This window comes from Pholis gunnellus (assembly GCF_910591455.1).
Source record: "Pholis gunnellus genome assembly, chromosome: 10".
NCBI classification, from domain to species: domain Eukaryota; kingdom Metazoa; phylum Chordata; class Actinopteri; order Perciformes; family Pholidae; genus Pholis; species Pholis gunnellus.
The window spans coordinates 18,323,896-18,350,306 of record NC_136537.1 but is presented as its reverse complement, the minus strand read 5'-3'; the positions used below and the strand labels follow the sequence as shown (position 1 = coordinate 18,350,306).

The 26,411-nt window shown below is 40.2% G+C and overlaps 1 protein-coding gene across 1 annotated transcript in view; it reads left to right on the top strand.

Annotated features, from left to right (window-relative positions):
• The first annotated feature begins 19,472 nt into the window (after positions 1-19,472).
• Positions 19,473-26,411, top strand: part of diaph2 (diaphanous-related formin 2) — a 346,355-nt gene continuing 339,416 nt past the window's right edge. The window contains exons 1-2 of the mRNA XM_079167333.1: positions 19,473-19,534; positions 20,154-20,530. Coding sequence (XP_079023459.1) covers positions 20,447-20,530 — 84 coding nt within the window. The 5' untranslated portion in view covers positions 19,473-19,534; positions 20,154-20,446. The remainder of the gene's footprint in view (positions 19,535-20,153; positions 20,531-26,411) is intronic.

The following is a 26,411-nucleotide window of genomic DNA, read 5'->3' as shown; positions in this document are numbered from 1 at the left end:
AGTCAACGACCCGTCGATTCTTTCAATTTATCCTGCTTATCATGCTTGTGTGAATATGAACCGGTTATATATTGATACACGTATCTATTCATTTAAAGGGCGACTGAAATAATTTAGTACTGAATGCTCATAAAGATAGGCAAATTGATACCATCTTTCATTATACTCCTGTCTGGTAAATACACATTTCTCACCGTTTATAAATCAGACTCTTTGTTATTAATTAGTCTTCTCTGAACTGAGATGATGATTTCATCAAAGTTATTTTCTGAGACTTTGTAAAGCTCCTTTAGAGTCTTTTTCAGTTTCAGAGGCTGAGTAGCACTTCACCTGATGAGTTAGCTGACCTTCATGAGAACAATCAGTTGAGTGTGCCTCTGATGTGGCCTTAGCTCAAAAAAAAAAGATCCATCCTAAACAGCCTTTCTTTGCAGTTTGGTTTGGAAAGCTTTTATATCTATACTTAAGTCCTTATGCTGTGCAGTGTCATGAAAGTAGGTTTTAGATTGCAGCGAGTGGAAGGTGAGACATAACACAGACTTACCACAGGATGGCATTGTGATACAAAGCATGAGCCTCTCATTTTGAGCGCTTATTCCCCGACCTTCAATGACTCACTCCCTTAAAGAATATTGTTTTAAGAGTCCATTTGTGCCTCGCCGGCTAAATAAAGCTGTTAATTTGAAAGAAATTCATCTAGCACGAACAAGTGAATGCCAAACATCAGGTGTCCTTCTTTAAGCCTAACAGCAATTTGACAAACTTCACTCTTAAACTCCGCGCAGCTCAAAACAAATGCGTCCTTATGCTGCAATCATTCCACAGGATCAAAAGTTAACAGCTCTGCACATGAGTTTTCAAGGGTAGACAGCATTTACTGGCACAAAACTAAACTTTCTTCATTTTGGCAACAAAGCTGCAGATTTCCTGTCTGCCAATGTTTACTTTACCAAGGATTTTGTTCTTGTTGGCTTATACATAACTGGTGGAATAACTTTTCTATTTCTTAACTATAAGGTGCACTGTATTGTGTGACACTGTACAAGTGCATGATGCTCCTGGCTGTATGTTTGTGTTTCCTCATGCATGGCAGAGGTTAGTTCCCATTTAGTGGAGAATAGCTTTGTATTTTCTTCTTTACGTACCATCAACTGTTATGCTTCATATTAAGTGACCGATTATCTTTGGAAAGTAAGCAATTAAAAACCACACTAGTTTGACTCTTTTAATTTATATTCAGGGCAATTTTTCCTCACTGCTCCATTTCATATGTTCATACTTGGAGTATTCTACTGTTGGTCACTAGAGCATCGTGGGTTTTTACCACATCCATCCTGTAAACATGTCATCTATCACCCTTCTAGTATTCAAGAGGTATCACACCATTTTTTATGGCTGTGAAAAGTGCATATAAATGGTAAATGGTGGTGTTTTTCTAGTCTTCCAACCACTCAGAGAGCTTTTACACGACATGTCATTCACCCATTCATACCCTGATGGAAGCTGCCATCTACCCATCAACTAACTAACAGCCACACACATTCACACACCGCAGGCACAGTTTACGGGAGCAATCTGGGGTTAAGTGTCTTGCCCAAGGACACATCGACATGGACTAGTGGAGCCGAGGATCGAACCGCCAATCTTCTTATTGAAGGAAGACCCGCTCTAACACTGATCCACAGTCATTCTATACATTTTCATACATGATTTATCTTACATACCAAATCTGTTTTAAAGGAAGAGTCCGTCTGACTCTGTCCAGACTCTCACGGCCAAGAAATATTTAGACATGTACTGCAACCCCCTGTGAAACCACAACTCGTCATTTGAAAAAAAAAAAATACAAAATGCTGTTTGGTCAGTCTTAGCGGTGATGTTAGCTGCTAGGTTAGCTGTCTTTATCATCAGTTAAGCTGACCGGCTGCTGGCTGTTGCTCCATATTCATCGTGCAGACATCAGAGCATTTCCCAAAATGTTGAACTATTCTATCAAGATATAACAGTTGTAACAAACAGCCCTTCATCAGGCAGAGCAGAGTGTGGGGAATAATATATTTCAGGGACACATGTACTATTAAAACATTTAATTAATTGCCAGGGTTATTGTGTTCCAGAAAATGTAATCTTTTTCAGTAAATTAGTTGGTGGGTGAAATCTTCAGGAGTGAACTGAAGAGCTGACAGGTGGGTTATAATGGATTTTGTCCCCAAAGTGGATGTGTGTCTCTTCTACAACGTCCTCATTCACTCCCTCTCTGTACTGTGTGTGTGTGTGTGTGTGGGTGTGTGTGTGTGTGTGTGTGTGTGTGTGTGTGTGTGTGTGTGTGTTTCCACCCATTCCTCCAGAGTTCTTAAGCGAATTGAACGAGGCAGAATAAATCATAGTGTGATCAAGATGTCATCTTCATGATAATGAAAACATGATGCCTCATAATAAGTTTCCTGATCAAAGGGAGCTGTTGGGGCTTAATAACTCACTGCCAAGTGGTCGAAAAGTGTTGGGTTGGTGGACGGATTCAGCAGACAATTGTGCCAGTAATAATCTATCATCTTCATGGAGTTTACATTCAGAAATGCTTGTGTTTTGTATTTCAGAATGCTGATTAGTGATTATTTGAGCAGAAAACATGCAGTTTAGAGCTTATATATGACTTAAGGTTGTATTTGTTTCATGCACAATGTGCTATTGCTCAAGTGTCATATTACTTTATATCTTACGAAGTGTTTTCATGTAATAAGATTCTGAATAACACTAATATATACACACCGCAGCTAAAGGATACTACTGTATATCCTGTATAGTCACATGTATCTCAGCTGGTTACTCATTTGGAAAAAACACTCAAAAAAAGGGAAAAGAACCATGATGTGGTTCTGCCGAGAATGATCTAGCTTTGTTACAACAACAGTATGCAGCATCTGAGCAGATTTAGTTTATTCAGTTTGCAATTGTAAACCTCTGAAAGGTCAAGGACAGCAAAGACTTTTCTGCTCGTCTTTAAGAAAAGCGACAGCAGAACAACACAATGCTTTGACAAGAGGACAGAAGAGGATCACGGAAGGAAAAAAAGCACACAACATGTAACCAGCAAGCAGATAAATTCAGACCCTATTCTTGACATTCCAGGAAAGTTTTGCAGTGCGTTGTTTGTAAATCTGTGTTTGTAGCTTCACCCCTTTATCAATTATTCAACAAAGAGGTAGTGTGCAGATTCCAAATGCTCCCGTGTATTTATACGGTTCCTCCGAGTAAAAATGGGTGTGTGCCTGCTAGGTAACGTCAATGTTGTGTTACAGTTTTCCGCCCTGCAATTTGTGCTATGTGTTTCATTTGATGCAAGATGACATTCATCATTTCAGGACGGTGCCTCCATCACTTCGATTCTGGATTTTAATGATTCATGAGATGGCAAGACAAACCTGGGAGGGGAAATAATGGGTTCAGGATTGTGGGAAGTCAGAGCTGTGCTTTTTCTGTAGCCTTCGTGGAGAATAACAATAGCTGGAATATGACCCGGTGTATATATATCAGACACAACGCAATACAGTCTGGGGAGCTTTAAGTGACTAATTTCAAATACACATTTATCTACTGCATGCGAAATGAAGCGCTATACTTAAATGCACATGAGTGCTGAAACATTTAATTTCTTGCAAAGGAACAGGGGCCTAAGGCAAATACCTTGTTAACTACATCACTGAGGAGGGAGAGAATAAGGCGCGGTAAATGTTCAGTGTCCAAGTGGTACAAAGTTAAAATGGGTTTAGTTGGGTCTTTTGAATTTAATCATGCTTCTCAACCAGAAGTGTGTGTCCTAGAAATTGGACAATGAACCAGAGGTTCTTTTTGTAACTATAGTTTTTTGTGTCTTCCGCCTTGGACTCCCTAATATACTGTATGTTTCGGCAGTTTAATGAGCTTTCAATTGGCCCATTTGTTTTCACCATTGCTTTACCTCAACTAAACAGCTCCCAGGACATGTTGGGTTGTAGTGATGTCCCTCAATTTAAGCCTTAATGAAAGCTTCTTCCAACTGCTGTGAAGCTGTTCCTTGACAACACTTCACATCCCCCGTTCCAAGAAATGTGCAAAACGAGATGCGCCGGTCTCCTTCGCTCCGAAACGAGCACCCCTTCTGTGATGAAAAATGCAGCCTGTCTCTTTGCTTATTGCTGTGGCATTTAGGTGGCTCAGTGTGGTGATTTGAGGAGCCTGTAGTGTCAAAGCTATTTCTCCTGCTTGTGGCTTAACGCTCTGACTCAACGAACCTGACCATTGTCGTTTCCTCACATGGTCTTTATGGTGGCCGTCAAGACAAGCCAGGAAGTGTGGGTAATAACCTTCAAGGAAAGGGCTGTGATTGCACATCCATTTCACACCGAGGACCTCTCCCTTGCTTCCCTGAAGCAGTGGAATGCTATGTTGGGTGAGGAATGAAAATGGGACTAAGGTACACACAGTGTTTTGTTAGTGGTGGGAGATAAAAGAGGAAGGGACAGTGAGTGGGGGAAGCATCTATGGCCGCTGCTGGAGCTATAGTGTGTGTCTTAAAAAGCAAGGTCTTCCACTGCTGGGCCTAATACTTTGCTTTCTCAGGAATGCATTTTTGCTCAGGTATGATAGTGCTGACAGGGGACACATGCGGTCTAATCCTAATGGGCTGCTGGGGGCACTGTGCGCCCCCTTAAACAGCACCACTCTGCCTGCTGGGACCCCTGCCTGGAAGCATAATTCACCAATCTCCCTCCCCCAGCCTAAACCTGCACCAAATGGATAATAACAAATGCTGAGTACCATCCTTGACCTGACTGTGGGGCAAAGTGGATGAATGGGTCCTATTTATAGAATAAGAAGTTTCCCTTTTGAAAGAAGCTGCAACCTCACAAAGTTGGGTTTGAATACATTTCATAACCCTTAAAGACTTTAAAAAAAAATACAAAAAAACATTTCTAATCCTGTCCTTTTGCCTTGGTAGATACCAAATATGTCTATATATATATATATATATATATATATATATATATATATAAGTATTTTTACATAAGAATCCTTCTTCGTTCTTTTAACTCCTGTTTATATATATATATATATATATATAAATTAATCGAATCAAAAGTGAAATGGGGCGACTAGGTAACCCAGCTCATTGTATGACTGTGTGGTGCATAGCTAGCAGAGCAGTATCATAGTAGGAGATGTTTCTTTATATCACCAAAGAATGTAGTCCTGATGGAAAATATTTACCTTCATTTTTTAATTGGTGTTATCCAGAACTATTGACTACTGTACAGCATAGAGATCATAACAACTTGTATGTATATCTGTGCACTTTCCTGCTTTTGCTTTTGAAAATCGCTTTAAAAATGTTCCCTCCAAAGCTCCCCACACAGAGCTGTTGACCTTGCAGAGCGATGTAATTTGATGGTAAATGGTTGTCATTTGGTCTGCCATGCCTCATGAAGCCATCTATGTTGTTATTTCTTGCCTCCGAGCTCACACTGATCACCATATTACAGTGGTGCATGACTAATTGGGTGGCCACAGCCGGAAGCAAAAATGAATCCAACTGGATTGTCTATGTTGCAGAGTTGCAGTTCGTGGTATTTTTTTTAAAGAGGTTCGTATACCTGTTTTCCCTTGTTCAGTGCAATTTGGCTTTTACATTAATAAATATAGCAGTCCGCACACTTATTTGATGATTTTGTCCGAATGGCACAAGGCATTGTTTTGAGATGACAAGGTATGCAGTTGTATATTCAACCTCTAGATGTCTCTGTTGATTAACCAGTGGTCTGTTACTATCCAGCAGGGTGTTGGTATGGAACACACAACTTCCACAACAGCAGATGGTGCTGATCATCACGACTCGAATCCTATTCATTTGTCTCTGTTACTCCTCTTGAAATACCACCCTCCAGATAAATAAACAATACAACTGACGGTACATGTTGGCTCAATGCAATTATTCCTAATCAAAGAGAATAAGATATGGGGGCTTGGCTGACAGTCTGAACCCGCAATTGAGTTGAAACGATTCAGGTGTGTGGTCTCATGTCTCGCCCTTGAGGGAGACCAATACAAACCACAAACCGACTGGAGCATCCATTTTCCTCAGTTCGTAGTTCTTCAAACGCCTCTTCACAACAAAATGGATTGTTTTGTCTTCATCTTGTACCGAGACAATTAGTCAGTAACTCAGGAAAGCACTTCATCCTGATGAGGTATCCCATGGAAATGAGAAAATCATGCTCGGTGTTGTCCACACTGTGTCGGAGATTGTTTTCCATCATCTATCCCACAGTGTTCACTTTCCCCTGCCTGATTAAGGAATCAGGAATGAGAGACAGTGATCACTGCTAATTATTACACATACTGTATCATAGCCCTTCAAAGGGTGTAAAATATTCTTCCGCTTTCTCTCTTTTTCTCTTTTTACTCTCCCTTGATCTCCCAAGTTTAGATGAAAATGCAACCAAACATCCAACCATATTGGTTTGAACACAGGTTTGCTATATCTTGCACTGAAGAGAGGGAAGAGGGAATCGTATGTTATCACTATTAATAAGTGATGTATATGATCAGATTTTTTCAGATAGTCATAGTTTTTTCCCCTTCTCAAATTGAAACCATGAGAAAGTCGGGGTCAGAGTGCTCTGGAGCAGTGCTTTGTTTGCCCAGAACAACCCTCTGGGACCACATCATGCAGGCAGAGCCAATCAGCACTGTATAATTGAAATGGAGCAGCGGTAAATGACTGCAGATAGGAGCTTAGCTCCACACCCACTGTCAGATCATATAGCTGGGGCAATGATGTCTGTGGAAAGCCAACTGTTGTACTGCACACATGTAGTCCCACCGGACCTTGCGGACAGGCTAGCACAGAATTGAACTGCGTGTACACAGGAAGTTTGGTGAATGTAGGGAGGAAACCAGCTGTGATGATATGAAGAGGGAGTGCTGAAGAGTTGATGAGGACATAATAGATATTTAGTTTGTCTGGATATTGCTTGTTTTGGTCTGATGCCCTGACTGAATCCTGACTTTACCTCAGTGAATAAGTAAGTAAGTAAATAAAATGTGTTTTTAAAGCGCTTTTCACAGACAAAAAGTCACAAAGTGCTTAACAGGGCAGAAATTACAAGCATACTAAACACAATGTGACCATAGGGCCAATCATTTACATACACACAGAAGAAAAATACAAAATTAAAACGTAGTTTAAAAGCAGGTCTAGGAGATGGGTTTTATCCAAACGCCAGTCTAAAAAGGTGCATTTTGAGCTGGTTTCTAAAAGTGTTTACAGAATCTGCGAGGCGTAGAGGTGCAGGAATAAGTTGGCTCCATCAATCTTGTAAAGTTGCAAAACATTTTGGATTAATGACAATACTAATATGGGATACTGTTGTGAATTATGAATACAATGTAACCAGTGTATTTTACAATAGTGCAACATATACTAACAACCTCCCTGCAAGTCTAAGCATGTTCAAATATTAACTGAACCATATCTGTTCACTCGTACCTATATTTGTTTTAGATTTTTTTTATTGTCCCTGCATATTTATTGATCACCTCATTTTGATGTCTGTTTATTGTTTTATTTTTAAGCACTTAGAACTCCCACTGTGATCGAACTGTGCTATAAATAAATCGCCTCGCCTTACAGTAGATATATGTGCATGGGCTGGAGATACAATATCAGACTGTATTTTCACAAAATGTACTAATAGAAAAACCAGGAAATGTTTTCAGTGAGACAGTGCAGGCATTGTATTTTGACAATTTGTGCTGTATTCATTTTATAATTATTGTACTGTAAATATTTTAATTATTTATCAGTTACATACAGGACATATTCTTGAATCTGAACATTTCAAACACCATTAAAATATAAAAGCTACATATATATAGTTAATTTATGATCATCATCATTTGATGTGTGTGTGTGTGTATGTTGTCTTAAGAAGCTTCTTTAAAAAAAAATACTTTTTAATGAATAAATAAATTGAATATTCTAGAACTTACTGATGAATTCACATTTTGTGTCCGTCAAATTCAGAGGGGTATATATTTATGGCTGTTTGGTTTCAACACTGAGATTGTTACAGTAGGTTTGGGGATCTCCAACAGGGAGTGTTTGCAGCCTCCATTGTGTTTTTCCTCTGTAAATCTATGACAGACTAATAGGGCTCCCCACCAGGGAAATCTTCTGGTGTTTCCTGTCCCAGAGCTGCCCTCTTCCTCTCTCTGTGAAAACTCACAGCCTGCTGCTTCTCCACACCGGAGAAGCAGAGGTGGGGTTCACTGCAACTCTGTTTGAAGATCCCAAAATAGACTGCGGTATATCACACCTAATCTGTTAAATTCGGTACCGCATGGGAAGAGGGTGGCGTTCTGCAATTTTTAACCTACACACAGACACACACTATCAAAAGAAGTTCCTGCTGGCATGCGAACAAATTTGCTGATATATTGCTTCCATGACTATTTTGAAAGCTCAAGACTAGAATTGCAGAGATTCTTGTTGCTTTATTATGTTGCCCTTTTCTTCTGTTGTTATTTATTCTTCATCAACCACCACTGGTCGCTCTGAATCCTCCCGACTGCAATGAAATCATTGCATCATCAAATAATTGACTCCCTCTGTGCTACAACAATGCTGTCAAACATGAGTGAGTCAAAATTCTTTGTTTTCGGCCAAGTTGCTGGCAACCTTGTAACACAAAGCTCAGGGCCTTGTTCTTCGTTCACAGAGGCTGAGACGACATCAACTGTGATCTCGACATTGCAATTAAACCGACCTGAAACTACAGCATTCACAGTTGCAAAAAGCCCGATATTACTCCACCTACGAATTCAGCCTTAAACCTTAACTGTACTTCCCCTATGGCTTAATATTTAGAAAATCCAGAGACGCAGACGAGACCCCAAGTTCCCCTCCAGCCTGAAGAATGAGTGAACGAGCTGAATTATGTGGCCCTGGTTGAACCTTTAACTGCCTCCGTCGCAGTGTTCGGGGGAAAAAAATGCATCGGGTCTGACAGTCTCTCAGACATAATGCTAGCTGTCCCTAAAGCTTAAAGTGTATTACAAATGACATCCTCCTCATACAGGAGGCTGGTAGTTTGCTCTCTCAGCTCATACTCTTCGGGTAAGACATTCCTTTACTTACATGTTTTGTGTCACAACCCTGGCATGCCACTGTCTGCGTGTTGCCTGACTCTCCACTCTCTCCCAGTGGTTACATGTGTGGCTAAGTTGCCCAGGCAGGCTCAGCGGGCCCTGGAGAGATGTGTTCAGGTGGATTAGGCTGGGAAGCAGTTTGCTGATTTGCAATGACGGCCTGTGTTGGTTCCCAAGATGACCCAATGGTGTGTTTGTCCCACCCACTCCCACTCACCTGCTTACCCAAGTGGGAAGTTCAGAGGATGTTCTCTGGATATATGTGGTTTTATTTGTGGTTTGTGATTTACCATCTGGTCTAAACAAAAAATCTTTCCCTTTCGTGTTAACAATCAACAAGTTGACAGCATTCAATTCTGCTAGTGAGACAGAGCAACAGATGGAGCCACTCTGCCACCCATGTGTTGAGTTGACAGCTACCTTCTGAGTGACTGACAGCATCTTAATTTGCCGGGAGGGATGAGGGTCATGAGAGGGGCACATCCCCGTAGATTAGATTTTACATACTTCCTGGTACCAAGTGTTTCCTGTCCTTGGGCACCTGGAATGACACTGTATTAGATGGTTTGTACTGTTGTCGCCTCACTGTGCACCTTTATTGGTTTCTACAGAGTTCATGTGGCTGCTCCACATGCACCGCATAGCTCAGTGAGCATTCGTCATATAGTGCTAAAGCACCACCTTTAGTCTTGTACTGGCTGAAGGGCTTGAATCTACATTACCCATGACCAGAGATGCTGGCTCGCAATGACCTGACCTGGGAATGTGTAATATACCGTATAATATGTATTGACAAAGCAAACCCTCCCATTGCATCCAGAATTTGTGGAACAAATACATTAACTGTATTTTTTGGTTAAGTGAACAGTAATAATGCACATATTTGTACTTAAAAAACAGTTCATTGTTATCATAAATTAATTTAGAAATATAAACTTTGACTGTTTGCAATACATTGTTACCTAAATAGATAATCTAAGACAGATCCAACAGTGATAAAAAGGCATCCTTAAAACAACCCCACAAAACAATTGTTGTTGTTGGTGTCACTTCTTCTCAGTTGATGCCATTCATGATAATGAAATGCAGTGTGATTTAAAAAAACTAAACGATATCTTCCTCCATGCCATCTGTCCACACCGTTCTGTCCATTTGGTATACCTGATTTCTCCCCAACCTACAGTACAGCACATGCTCTTTACTAAAGCAGCTAAAGCGACGCTGGGATCCAGTTTTAACACTTGCTACTGAATATGTATTTCATATTCTAGGAAAGCAACCTTACCCTCAGAGTCTAGAACAGTATGGCTATATATAATTTATGACAGGAAGAGGAAGATGTTTTCGTATCAGTCACTGATAGACTCGGGTCCTGCTGGTCCTGGATGCAAACACCCACACAATGCAACTTCAATAAACCCTAGAAGGATGGGCTCAGGTTCAACTGCACCTTCTGAATACCTTGGATCTGTGGACGAGTTAGTTGTCATGCTGCTCTGTGCTCTGTGCGTATACCACTGTGTTACTGCTTTTACAGGGTATTCTTTGCAGCTTTGAGTTTCAGATGAGTGCATTAATATTGTAACTCATGTCTCTATTATCCTCTTTGTAGTTATTGTATGCTGTATAATCTTTTACAGGCATCTTGACATTTCAACAGAAAGGCTCAAAGCACTCAATACTAATAAAAAGAGGTATAACAATTCCACCTCGACATTTTATCCTTTTATTTCAATGTGGAATATATTTCTAAGTTCCATCTTACATTATGAGGACTATCTTCTGTGGTTGACTTAGACTGTCTATTTATATACCAGTAGAAATATATCAAAAAAAGACTCATTTACACTGTATTACTTGGACCACTGCGGTATGAGGATATATGCTTTCTAAATGCTGGCTTTACATTCTTACAGTGTTATATATTCTAACATCAGTTCTGACTGTACAACCAGTGGCTTCTACTTATGGCCCGGTGGAGCATTTGAAGACTAAATGCGTTGGTCAGGGGCACATAGCCACAGGGTTCCTGAATGAGTGTGGAGCACCAGTGTGCATATCAAGTGCAGACATGCAAATGATAAGAGAATAGTAAGAAAAGCAATGATGGTAATCGGCTGAAGTTGATATTAATGTGCACTCTGTAGGATTTGAGTACTAGATATAAGTGGGGGTTAGGAAATACTCGACGAGCTTGTAAAGAGAATTTCTGCATGAGCCAGTTTGTGTATGAAAAAAAAAAGGTTATTGTATTTTGTACCCAGTCACTTCTCATAGATTCTGATTTGCCGACTTGAAGTATTTTTGGAATTGGGTGGCACTTCTAATATATATTTGCTGTCATCTCGGGGATTCCAGGTTTCTCTGCAACAATTACATCCTGCCTGAATTAGCATTTTAATTACAAGGTGGTTTTGGCAATAATGCTGAGCATTGAATGATTTCTAATTAAGGAGACTTCAGAAAATTATTCCTGAAATTAATGACTGGAGCTATTTTCAGGAGCATAACTTCTCCCTAACAATGAATTTAAATTGGGGGCTTGGTCAGCCCCGTGTAGAATGTCAACCTAAATCACATACTTAAAAGAAGTACAGGCCCCCTGCAGGGACAATAAAAATCAACATGGATACCCCACAGAAAGTGGCGAACATTTGGCAAATCTGCCTGTTGTTATCTAAATTAAGGTCACAGTCACCTGTGGGGACCGTCAAGTTGGAAATGAGTAATTACAAGTCTTTTTAAGTCCTTACAAAGAAGCACTAAGTAGAACTATTGCGAGGTACAGCGCCTTTGTGCTGCTCCTGTCTGCACCCTTTTAAAGGAAACTGCAGAGTATGTCCTGTACTGTATTCATTTGCTGCCTGGCCTGAACAATGGGTCTTTCTCGTGGTGAAGCCGATTACGGATGGAGAGTCAAGTTGTTTACTGCATGGGCTGTGCGCTTTAATTACCATCCACTCAAGCGTGTTTAAACCTAACATCCTGACCCCCAAAAGGACAAATCTGGAGCATCAAGTTGTGCTCCTGTTTATTCATCTTTTAAAAGTGCAGCTGCATGTTGACTTGAGTGTCATTCGTTCTTTCATTTAAGGTTCACAGTAGGATGTGATGTGCTGTTCAACATTGAATCCAGTCAATATCACTTTGACTGTGATTGGAAGACTGCTACCAAAAGAGTGACGTCAACAATCACAATAGTGTTTAATTAAATGTACTATGTCCAGTAATGGGTAAAAGGGCTTTCAAATACACCGACCAAAAAAAAACACATGTGGAAGCTCCTTGTACAGTATTTGCATGTTTTGTTCAGTGACTCTGATGTTTTTGTTCCATGTTTTTGCAGAAGCTAAATTAAATATTTACACTGTAAGCAAGCAGCTTTTGATTGTCTTCTTCTTGCCCCTTTGCTCCCTTCGGCTCTCAAGGGTCAAGTAACATTACCTGAGGGTAAGTCAAGAGTTGATAAAGGTATATTTTGAAAAACTACTGGAATAGCGTGTAGTAGGTGTCCCTAATGATGGCTGTGCCGTCAGTGTTTGTCAGGAATAATACAAACAAATCAACTCCTGACACAAACATGAGCCTCAGGGCATGCATAAAATGTTTGATTTCATGGTGTTTGCCATATGTTAAACATCTGGGAAATGTATATACCTGTAGTAAGTTATAGGACACCCTTCAGGAAATGTAAGTCTGAAACACTAAGCTGATGGCAAAGAGTTGATGAATTCTTGTTTTCGGGCTAGACTTTGGTGCTGCCAACTGGAACGTGACAAAAAAAAAAAACGGTTTGCAGTCAGGCACAGTAAACTGTCTTATATAGGTTGGTACCTCAACAATCACTTAGAAGTTAGAAGTAAAAGCATAAAAGGTTATTTCATATTTTGTACCGGCACATAACTGTCGGTTATCAACGTAACAGTCAATCTTGCATGTTATATGTACGAGTAACATTTCCAAAGTAGGGTGTTGAGGCGTAATAATGAATCCCACTGCTGGTGAGCATTGATGCCTGGCCAATCCTATATGGCCCTTGAATACCACGCAGGGCAGATCTTGCCACGGAAAGCAATGGGACACCTGTGGTGAGGTAAGTCTGTGTGTGTTTGTGTGTGAGCAAACTCTGAAAGGCACAGCTTGACAAAGCAATTATTATGAAATCAACAACTTTCAGAAAAGAAATCAGCCTTTTGTTGCTTCCTGACATCAACCATCTCCGATGCACCTTTACTGTCTCTCTTCACTGAGATGTGTCAGTTTAGACAAAGTAGGTCGTGCTCGTTTCTCGGTAACTGATATGTATGCTTCTGTCAAAAGAATTCAGACAATAATATATTGTAATTTTATTTTAAAAGCTGAAAGAATCCCAAGCTGTGAGTTTACTGTTGTGTGAAAAAGAATGTCAGACTGCGTAAACATCTGTTTAAGCTTGCATAGTTGATCGCCGATTGCAATGTCACTTTAGAAAATCTGTTTCACTTGTGCAGTCTATCATCGGTTCGTACAATATGTTCCTCATGAATGCAAGAGTAATAATGTGACTTTTCTGACTTGAAGTTTAACACGTAATTTCCTTAATTTCCTAGAAGCGTTTGTTACCTATAAAAAAAACAAAAACAAGTGATTCTTATCATCCAACTGTTCCATAATCTATATCTCCCTGATTTGTTATCATCATTGTGCGCTCTCAGCTGGTGCATGTGCAAACACAGAGTCGAGTTAAGGTCGAGGTCAAGCAAAGGTCTCCATGCTTGACGTCCTATTAAGGCTGACGTTAACATGATGTTGTTCATAGACTCTGCTGCCACTTCATCTGATGTGCTGCACACCACATGAAGACGCCCGCCCAGAGTCTCTACTGTATTTGCATAACATTGAGAGCTGACACGCTCCTCTCAGACACATCTTTGTGATTGACTCCTTGTTGTCACACGAGCAGTGTTTCAAAGTGCCCTCTCAACAGCAACACACTCGTGTCGCTGGCTTCCATGGCAACAGGTGAATCAACCTTCAAGTGAATGATTGGTATACAAATATCTCTCTGCAGTTTTCAATGAAAAAAACATTTTAATGCGGTTGGTTAGCGGAGGCTCAATGAAAGTGTCGGTGTCCTTGTATCCTGTCTTTTAATGTGTTTCTGATGTTATCTGAAAGTAGGCTATTGAAAATAAACAGTTGACCCGAGAAAACAAGAGTTGTTATTATAAAAGGATGGTAACACAAAAAACAAGTCAGATATAGCCACTGCTCACTTCCTTCACATCTTTCTGGAATTTTCTACCTCGGATTTCAACCTTCATGTGATAGTGAAATGACACAGCGTTAGACACTTTATAATAAAGACTCATTCATCTTATAATTAGTGATACAAATACTTATCCAATATGATTAAAAGGCCCTTATCTCATAATCATACTGAGCAAACAAAATGAGCAAAGAATTTTCCTATTAGTGCATAGTTTATATAAGCAATATGTTTAGGTTCAGCAGTGGTAAGGAAACCAAGTAGAGTTTGTCCTAACTTCGTAGTGAGCTCTGCCAGACTAGAGAGGAGTGTGGTGCTGCCTTGTAGTGCGGCGGGGGGTAATGAATAATTTACAAGTCATTTCTCTTTCATCTCTCAGGTCTAAACACAGTGCTCTTTGACGTCGCTGCCTACGACAGCCTCATATCTTTCCAAGTCTTGCCATACTGTAATAGGAGAGGATTGGATCTGCATAACAAGTGCAAAGCATGCTGGGAGGTTCAGTCGGGATCTTTTGGCTCAAGTGCTAAATAGTTTGTGAATAGTAAATATGGAAAACTTTTGGCAGAATTAAAGAATTAAATAACTGCGAGACTCAAACAGCCCCCGTTATACAGATTTATTTTTCCCAGCAGTGGCAGAGTGCTCTTTTGATCACAACAGGGCACGTTAGGATTCCAACCATCTTCAAACCAACAGCTTTTAAATGAATGTGGTGATAGATTTGCAAAGCAAAGTCCAACTAGTGCAGTGATGAGACTGACACCGACGGAAAAACATTTAACCACATACTTTAAAAAAGTATTCAGACCGTATTCATTTTTTATTATCCTGGAGTATCTTCTTTTTCACGGCCATGGTCAGTCATGTCAGAATGGAATAATGACTCTTGGGAAAATGATGTCCCACATCCAGAGCAGCTGCCAGAATATAATTATAGAGCTTGCGAGGGAATGTTGACTCCAGTGTACGCTAGCTACCCAAAAAATAGACTCAGACTCACCAGGGTCATTACTAGAACATCGCTGCCATTTGGATTAACATTGGAGTAAGAAAAGCAACACACAGTGCAGGATGTTATTCATGAGCTGCCGAATCAGCTTCACTACTGCATGTTCATTTTGTGTTGTTTTTTGTGTTGACCTGTTTGACAAAGAATTTGGACATCATTTGTACCAAATATAAACACTAATATAGGGTTGATTGTGTTCATAATGCTCTTAGATTAATCTATTTTAAAGTTTTAATGTTTATAATTTATTTTGAAATGTCCTGTGTAGCCTCATGGTCAGATTCACAAACTGCAAGCACGGCTTTGCTGCAGTTTCTTGCAAAATATTCAATAGGCCCAAGCCAACAGTGAATGACATTGGTCCAACATGGGCAGATGGAAAGCTGAATGACCTAATTTAATGTTTGGAGCTGCTTTGAAGCAGCTGCACTCCAACGTAATATCATACAGAGGAAACTGAAAATCATGGACCAAAATGCTTAACATGTTTACTGCAATTGGACGTTTATCTTTAAAGTGATGAGGCAGAATCGGTACAACATCAACTGTGGGTAAACTAACAAAAGTCCATTTCGCTGTGATATTTCATACTCCATCTGTTTAGGTTATCACTCTGCCGGTCTAAAGGATGAATATTTTCCCTCATCTGAAAGCGTTCTAATCAGTTTAGAACTGGCTGTATATACTTAATATCCTGAAAAAGGAACAATTAAATCTGAAAAAGATCATTTGCCAAAAAAGCATTTTAGTAACTTATTGATACTATTTTTGAAAATCATATATTTAACCAAAATTTAGTTCAGGTCTCCCCTCCTGTAGGATATAGTTGCTTGTTTAAAGACCTGCATTGAGATCTTGTATATGTGTTTGTTGGATTTTCATTAGCATGAGTTGCAGTATGATAGCACGCAGCTGGCTGCTGAACTTTTTGCATGTGTGGCTCATGCATTCTACTAAAGCAGTATGCTGCCATTTTCCTTTTGCTGTTTGTATTTTGTTTTTTCAGGTGGAGCTGTTTCCTCTCTCACCCTGCATCTCTCACCAAACTGGCCCTCACCTTCTCTGAGCCTGATTTACTTTGTACACCTGGGTGTAAATTGCCACATTTGGCTGCACCGCCTGGGTGCAAATAGTATTATTGGCTTCTGACACCTGTGTGCTAATTGCATCTGCCTAAAAATGAACATCACGTATACTGGGAAATTGCTGTACTTGTATGGATTGAAATACATGTTTCTACAGACATTCATGCTCTCTTGAGTATGAATCTAATGACCCCTGTGACACCTTTTCCTCTAGTGCCTTTGTGGTTAGGAATTTCATGTTTCAATACTTGTGATGCTTTTCATCTAGCGCCACCACAAGGTCAATATTTTAATTTGTCCAATACTTTGATTTGTCTATAAAACAGTTGTGTGTTTCTTTACGTTTTAAAATGAGTTGACTCCTGTTTCTGATCCTTTTTATTATTTTCTCCTACCATAGAGACTTCCTCTTCCACCATGTCTTCACGCTCCATATTCCTCTGCTCATCAGGGAAATGATCCAAAACAGAGATCAAGTGTCTTATTTACAGTTAGCTGCTTGCACATGGTGGTCACATGCAACAGAACGACATGTGAGCAAGAGAGGGAAGCCTTATTTATAGACCAAAACTCCCCACACTGATGTGTGTTTGGTCATGTTGTGGTTGGATCAACATCGTGTTGTTCCCATAACTAAACTATGTAATATATTGGTTCTAATGTTTGGTTTTCTTGATTGGAGAAGTGAGATTTGTGTGAGAGAAGGAAATGATGCAAGTGTAAAAGTGTGACTGTAGCTGGATGTGAGCTCCTGAAATGTTTTCAATATTGCAATAGTTTGTTTATGTGTCGCTAGGCAAGAAGAAGAACGGAAGAAACATTTGAAGTGTCAATTGTGTCACAACACCTCTTGGTCATCAGACAAAATTAAACACATTTATTTCAATGTGAAGTTGAAAACTGGTCAATATAGATCTGAACACAACAGGAAGGTTAAATGATTACTTTCCTCGTGTCTGTGGGGCAATCAGACAACTGGACACATACTCTATAAGTAGACAAATCATTCCGTCCACGTCTTCCCAACAAAAGGGCAAAATTGTCTCTTTTGATTGTTTATCTCCTGGTTGACAAGGGCACAATCTCTTGTCTTCATTAAAGTGTTTGTGAACCATCAGACGCAGTGGTAGACCATCACTCAGCCAGGGATGCTGAAGCTAACTCAATGTCACCCAACTCATGGTGCTGAGGGGTCAATCATACTCTGGCCCTGATGGAGGCTTGTTTGCTGAAACAGGTCAACATAACTGACGTCATAGTATTGAGATCCGTCTGTTTTTTTATAGCCCTGTCTCCATTCAAAATGCACTATACTCCTCGTGATCATCAGGGCTTTAACTCTAGAAAAAGAAAGGTTATAACTCTGTGACTACAAGAATGTTCTTAGTTTAATATTTTGCCATTCATATTTAGCTATTTTACATAGAACCTTTGAATACTATTTGACTTTCTAAATGCACATTGATACATTCTACTCCTCCCATCAGATAACTTCTAGTTTCAGTGACGAGTTGCCCTTTAAATATGATCTAGACTTGAAAATAAGTGACCTCACAGAATGAGCCAGACTCATTTATCCTAAAGACCAGCTTGAGAAGACTACACCTGCATACTGCGGCCACATTTATTTTTGTGCTCCATGTAACTTTATCCCCAATATGGGATCTTATTCACCTTTAGTTAATGTAAAAGTAATATCTTGAATTTGCTTATTTAGTTTGTTTCAAATACAAAATATATTAAATTTCCCACAAGACAAAGAAAAGCAGCACATTTGTAGAAGCTGGAACAACCAAATATATGACATTCACAATAAAATGACAAAAATGTAATAGTTCAACATTTGGGAAATACGCTTAATCACTTTCTTGCCGAGAGTTAGATGAGAGGAAGATTAAAATCACTCATCTATGTGGTAAATATGAGATAGAGCAGCTGGTTAGCTTAGTTTAGCTTAGCTTAACACAAAGACTGGTAATGGGCAGAAAATGCTAGCCGGGCTCTGTCCAACGACAATAAAATCCACATATCTAACATGTTATATCTAATTTTTACAATAAAAAAAACTTTTTTTTTCTTGACTGGGACCAATTTTTCCCGGAGACTCTGTTAGTTTCCAGGTAATGGAGAGTGGTATCAATCTTCCTGTCTAAATAAGCGATCAAGTGGGTTTCTATAATGCCGAACTATTCCTTTAAATGATCAGTTGATCACCACATTTTTTGGATGATGATATGGCGATGTGTTATTTCATGACTGAAGTTCCATACTTAGGTCACATGATGATAACTCTGCTGATGAAGAGTATTAGATGCTTGTTTTCTAGTTATTTTCTGTGAATTGACTAATAATCAATTAATCAGCTTGTGATTTATTTTTAAAGCTCTATTTCCCTAAAATGTCCTTTTTACATATGCAGAAAAAAATATATACTTTTGTCACAGAGACACAGAAGGCCCATATGATGGTACTCTATTATGTAACTGGATAACTAAATAACACCAGCTGTTATTATCTCACACATAGACAAATCTAGGGTGTGTTTGTGTGACCATACCGCACAGACACAGACACACACACACACACACACACACACACACACACACACACACACACACACACACACACACACACACACACACACACACACACACACACACACACACACACACACACACACACACACACACACACACACACACACACACTCAGGGTGTGTTCCCGCCTTGCTTCCTATCCGCAGTCACTCTTTCACAAGATCTATTCCTACATATGAATGAGCCCCATCCGTCTGCTGCGAGATCAGACTGACCTCTCCGTCACAACAGTCTCCTCCCTCCCGACGCCACGCCGACCTTATGACAGACTCCACAGCTGACCAATCAGCTGTGGAGTCCCCACTCCTTCCGTATCTCACAGGCCAATCAGGATCCAGGAGGGCGGGAATCACCGTGGGCCTGGCTAGCAAGCTTGGTTGCTAATGTCAGCTTTGGATGGGATTTTGTGAGTTTTCTTTGACATTTTATTAACGGTTCATTCTGTATTTTATAGCGTAGTGTTGTATGTGTTTGCGTTTTTTCGGTGGCTGTCAAAATAAATACTGTTCGGCTGTTTACGGTCGTGATTTTATGCTAGCCTGGCTAAGTGTACAGCACTGCAAAGTATACCAAGCAAAGAGAACAACGGTGATTTCCACTATTAGAACAATTGTTCATTAATTCAGATGAATGGCCGTTTTGTCCGCTGAATAACAGCCTTGTCAGGGCACGTTGAAGTCTGTCAGAGCATCCCGGCGGACATGAAACCTCTTTTTCTCGGTTCCTACAATGTTATTGTTAAGTTACACGGTTGTAAGTTTGCTTTCTCTAAAGATGTAGCCCTGTCCAAACACAGGGATCTGTATGCAAACGTAAAAAACACAGCTTTGTACCGAGCTGTCTATAGCTTCCTCTTACATGTTTGTTTACATCTGTTTTACCGTTCACAGTATTCACTGAATGCCTCATACTAACAAGGCTGCACGGGGAAACACGTGTTAAAGCAAACATTCGTGCAACTGAACGCCCAAGTAATTGTCTCCATCTCGTTATTTATTGTTTGCATATTATTCTGGTAATTTCAGGAAGCCTTTACCCACTGTGTGAAGCGACTTACTGCCCAGCTGAGGAGACACCAGGACGGATACCATATCCTACCACACCTCTTCTTCTACGAGCAGCCCCCTCCACTTTCTGGATACTATTCGGGAACTATTTGGAAGCGGTCAACTTGAATTTATTCATTACCCTATAAACGGACCTAAGCTGAATGATTTGCTGCACTTGTTAATATTTTTTTTGGCTGCTGGAGTTTGTCAACTTTTTGAGGAGGTCCGCATTCAGCCTTTTCTGGAGAGAAAGTAACTCAAAAGTCGAAATGGATCAAGCGAGCGGCGGGGATGACCCGAATAAACCCTCTAAAAAGAAGTCCAGCGAGGACGAGGGCAAAAACAAGAAGCTGGTGAGTATTCAGACGGACTAATTGCCAACTTTCACATCCTGTATTCTCACAAGCAAGGGTTCATTTCACTCTCAAGTGAGACCGAGTTAAGACCGAGAAAAGTTGCATAGTTGCAGAAAATGTAACCACTGTGTTTTTTTTCTTTTCCTGGAAAAAAATATCTTTATTGGGCACATTGCACTGAAAGATTTGCCTTTCTGATAGTTTTAATGTGTTTAAGTCAGTCAGTATAATGAAGTCAAAATCAAAACCAAGTTGATGCATAACTCCTGTACAGTTAGTAAACAACACAGCTCTGCTTTAGTGCAGGATGAGGCTAGGATGTGTTATTATTACTATTTAATGTTGCCCAATACAGAGCAGCTAATAGCTGTTACAGCTGAGCAAAAGAGATAGTGTTACGCTGAGTGCTTTACTTTTCAAAGCACTCAGTGCATCATGTCATTATCCTCCGTCGATACAGCTCCTGGAAGTTTGTTGGAGAGCGTTCTTGTTAGTGACAGTTAAGCTTCAATACATTTGTTGATACACAAAGTTCAGTTACAGGGTGACTCATCGCACACTGTGAGTGATTGATAAAACGTATGCTTGGTCAGCCTGAGCAGTATTATCAGGACAATAAATGACAGTCACATGAGAACATTGTCTGTTAGATAGCAACTGTGTCGACATTCATTTCATTCATAGCCTCCCTATTGGCTTTGAAAGTTTAAAGTTGAGTGGGCTTATGTGCTTGAGTAGAAAGTGGGCAACCCCGGGCCTGCATCACTGGAGCTGTGGTGTCATCGAGCTATTCCTGCATGCTGGTCTTTGCCCGGAAAGAGATTAAGACTTAGGGTGTGGTGGACTGCAGGTGTTTCCAGATGAATCACTTCTAACTGACAACTCCTGCTGTGCAGAAACAACAGTGTCTCTTACTTCCAAGAGCATTCTGCAATTAAATCACCTGATTGGTGCAAAGAACCATCTGACAAACCGTCATTGGCTGCTGTGTGGAAAATGACAGGCGCTTTCAAAAAGTAAGTGGCAGGTGATTGGATGAACCATCTGCCCATCAAACTCCTAGTCTGGCGAAGAGCAGAAAATGCATAGTCTGCCGTTTTTTCGCTCTTCTGTCAATGAAGAAATACTCTCCAGTTCTGATGTAACTGATGCTATTGCAGCATCTATGCTAACCTCTTTGGGAGCCGCCATTGATCCTGCGGTTCTTGCGTGATCTTGTGACCTTGCAAGAATCCTGCTGCTTTGCAAAGGCAGACAGTTAAGTGCCACCGTAAACCTGTAAATCTAAACTATATAACCGAGTGTGTTGAGTGCACGTCGCTGCTTACACACTGTCAGCAGCCGTAGGAACCAGTGGTTGAAAGTTGTTTTCTGTGATCAGAGACCAAAAACTTTGGTTGCTGTTGATCATTGTCTCTGCTTTTCCATATGTGTCAGCATGGAAAGCTTGGCTACAGCTGAACCTCGACAGACAATAACCACTAGTAGTACTGTTGCTTTATATTTGGCCTCTATAGGCCTGTTGAGTTGTGTTTCTACTTTTCTAGAAAGTGACCAATGAGCCAAGTTAGACTGATTGCAGACACAGAAGCTGATCGCTAATTACTTCATTAACTCCTCCGTTGTTGACGTAGGTGGTGTTGCTCTAGTATGCAGTTTTCCTAAAACTTTGACATAATGAGGAAAACAGTCCCACTCTTGTGTTTCAGATTGGTAAAACTCAAAATCACTGTTCATGTTCCAGCAAAGTTAAGGTGAGGGAACGTGTAAGAACATTAGCTTTTTCGACAGGAAACCCCAGAATGGACTGAGAGGACACGCACTCCCAGAGCTACCAAAGGGTGTTGTCTTGAGAAATCCTAACAGCAGCCTGCAACTCTTGAATGTCCTGCCTCCCGAGTTTGTGAATCGCTTGCAAGGGAGCGTGGATGACATAAGCACTCAGCAAAAGTCCGCGTGAGATCATTGCTTTTCATTCCTAAAGTGTTCTCAGGCCTGTTCCCTGTTGCTCAATACTCCAGGCAGAGCAGTGGGAGGCAAAGGAAGCCTGAACTGTCTCTGCTGCACAAATCTCAACACAGAGTTTGGGGGGGGGGGGAAGTAATCATTCACCCCCGGGTGGGGACACGATCCTCTTTTGTTTACTCCCAACGTTTTAGCTACCCCTACGTAAACTGTGAGCTCCAAGTTTGCTTGCAGATATGTAAATAAGGTGAAGTGTACAAGCTTGAAGGTGTGTGCTAGTTTTGATCAGTGAAACTGCAATTCAGCATCTGCTAAGAAAGAGAAATGGAAACAAAAAACTAAATTCTTTAGATGATTATGTCATCTCACACTGATAAAAGACACTTTAATATTAACGTGTACTCAACTATTTATAGTTTTCACCATATTTGGGGCTATAGGATTACATTCCTGACACGCAGTGTTAGTTTGTGTAAATGTGGTCCAGACCCAAGAATGAAATGCGTCATGAGCTGGATTAAAGTAAAGGTTGTAACTGCTGAAAGGTACAGTACCATTTGCATTGCTAGTAAACAAAGTGGTAGACACTGGCACCGCTTGGTTTCAGCAAAGTCAAATCAGTATTTAGAGGAGAAACACTGCAATGTTTGTTTAAACACTGGGCAGGATTACATCACAGAAGTACCATTTGGGCTCCAGGCCCAGAATGTAGATACTCAACACAGCCAAGGACATGAGAAGAACACCACTGTGTTCAGAGATACACATAATTCCAAACTTTTCTTCTGATTGTAGCTATACTTTGTGATAATGTCCTTTTTTTTTGATGTTGTTAAAAACATGAAATCCAATAAAACAGGCAGAAGGAATGAGGTATTTTTTAAAGGAATCCAGGGGAGCCGGTTGGACAGAGAGGGAAATATATTATTGCTCTGCATACCAGAGTAACAGATGACCTCACACTGAACAGAGTGAGGGAAAAGGATCCTCAGTGCAGCCATAGAAATATGTGACCCTGACATCACAGACTGTGTAGGTACCAGCTTATGTTAGACCTACAATTGGAATGTGAAAAATAAACATTTACTTTGTGCAATTCTCCGGACGTTAAACGTGAAAACATTTGACTCCTACGTCTATGCTGTCCAGCGTTGATACTTTTCAAAGTATTGGAACTCCCGACATGCTAATTTCCAGTAGCTTGACAAATGGGACAGGCTTTTGTGTTATTGGTGGAATTGAGTGTTTCTGAAATAATGTCACAAATGCCTTTTAGAAATTGCCTAAACATTAAGCAGAAGGAGAGGCTGGCATAGTGTCGACATTGACACATGTCCATCATTATCTGTCAGGTTTTTTTGAGTGTAATTGGTAATGAACCCTTATTAATTAAAGTGGGGTTTAATGATTCTAATCATGCTTGTCATTTGGTTGGTGATTAAAGTAATTAGGGCTTCAGTAATGAACGGACAGTTCAGCTGTGCCGTCTGTAATGAGACACTCTGGACATGGGAGAGCTCAGTGGAACGGCAGGCTCTACTTTCCCTTCATCGTATAGACGTGCAGCTGCTTCACAGTGTGTTTTTGCTTAATATAAGGATAATTATCATTGTTAATTCATATGAGTTTTTCTTATTTTAAAGCCCCATATACATTTCTGTTGCCTTGAATAACATTATTTGGCAATTTCACTCTATATGTTATGAAAAGCTTGAATGACGGCTCCAGAGTGACGTTGCTTTGTTGTGACGGACAATTAGAGTTTTACCACACCTAAAGATATTTTGTGATTCACCAGGAACAACTAGGATTTATGATTCTCTCAGCTCTGCTACATGTTAGGCCAGAGCCCACATTTGAAAGTAGTATATTTTTGTGTCAGAATGAAGTGTTGTGCCACGCCAACGGTGTTGTTAACCTTCATGTTTTTGACATTTTGACAGTGTTACATTGAGAATCATGTTAAATGGCTCACTCTTCAGTTGCTGTTGGAAGCTGTGGCATTTGAAGCCTTTGATGCTTTGATGCATGAGCTTCGGAGAAACCTCAGGGATCATTTTTAGGTCATGTTAGCGTGCGGTTGGTACAGGTTGTCAGCTCGTCACACACATGAGGGTGTTCTACATATCTCCTGCTTGGCCAACCTCAAAAAGTTTCTGTTCTGTAGTCTTACTTATTATTTTTCTTTTTTTTTTTTACATTTTGACTTTATGTATTATTGATCGAATGTAACCGCCACTGTGTTCGGGAGACGTGTGAGTAAAGGCAGGAAACGGACCACATGTGAGCGTTTTATTGCCATGCAGGAAGCTGGAGAGAGGAAGTGGTGAAGAATGCTTTAGTCACACAGTGGAAGAAACCGACAGACTTACTGCTCTAATGTCACCCTCTGACACGAGATCCAGGACTTAAGAATGGGACATTTATTTGTCTGCCTCAGTTACATATATATATATATATTAAAAAAAACAACTGCATAAGACATAACTTGAGCATCAAGTTCTATCTTTGTAACAATACATTAATTAACTTTGGGTTTGGTCAGAGTTGCGCACAGTAGTTAAGATGATTCAAGAGTGGTAGACTGTGTTTTGTCTGAGCTACTGCAGAGTCTGATGTAGGCCGGGATGACCGAGCTCTTCCACTTGTATGATATTGAAGGATTGCAATGCTTCCCTCTCTGATGAGAGGAGGTATCTGTCACTGTCACTGTCCTGCTTTAGTTTACTATCAATCAGTGTAAGTTGACAGCTCTATTCACACTTTTTTTAAATCAGTGGCGGTTTGAAATGTGAGACAGAATGTGACATTTGCTGTGATACACAGTGCAATACAACAGGACCAAAGAAGCATGTGCTTAGATGCAAGTCTTCCTAGCAGTATATGGAGAGAATAGATCACGCTCGTAGTATTTCAACTGGAGAATTTAATCATTCAATTATAAAAAAATTGATTTGTTTGAGTAAATCTGTTGGTGTAATGTGGGACACCGTGAAAAGAGGTCAATGCATGAGCACGACTAACTGTCTGACAGAGTGGACTTGATGCACCGCGTTGTACATGTCTGATGAAAAAAAGGCTCGACATTGGAACGCCGTGAGTCATCTTTTCTTAAAAGACTCACAATTTAGTATCACAGAGGTATGTGACAGCCATAATCAGTGAGGAATGCAAAAGGAATTACTGGAATTTTACTGTTTTTACAAAAACAAGCAAGCAAGCACTCCAGTTATCATCAGAAAACAGCTTACAGAGGTCATACGTTCACATGTTTTTGCACATGCAAGCAATTGTTGAATTCCTGTGAGCAATGTACAATAATAGCTTAACTTCAAATAGCAGCTAAAATAGGTTCAAATAGTAATCGTGACACCATAAAGTGGCTGTAATAGCACTAATAGTCTTTGCACAACAGTCTGTAAATATAAATGACATTTCTCTGTGATGTCACCAAACAATTTAAGGATATCTCTACATACCGACATTACCAATCTTTCTGACTAAGCTCAACCTTTGTAATGGCTGCATATCATGCCAACCCCTCAGCGATAACCTGAGGGCAGCGCTGTGCTAGTGTGCAGTCACATGGTCCGGCCGGCCAGTGTGGTGCCATTCAAAAACGAGCTCGACTGGCTTTTGTGTTCGTCCCCTTTTCAATAGTTGCTGTTTTAGGAAACTGTAAACAGGACCAGCACTCTCCTGAAATAATAAGGCCGCCACAGAGCCGTGCCCTTTTAAAGGCACTCCAGCTCTCACAGAAACCCAGCGCATTCTTTATTGTTTTCCTTTTTTTCAATTTAATGACATGTTCTGAAAAGTTCTCGGAACTTTTTTTGGAATAAACAAGTGAAAGTAAAGACGGAATCTGTCAGGACTTTAATTTATTTATTTAGAATAACTTGACATCCTGTGC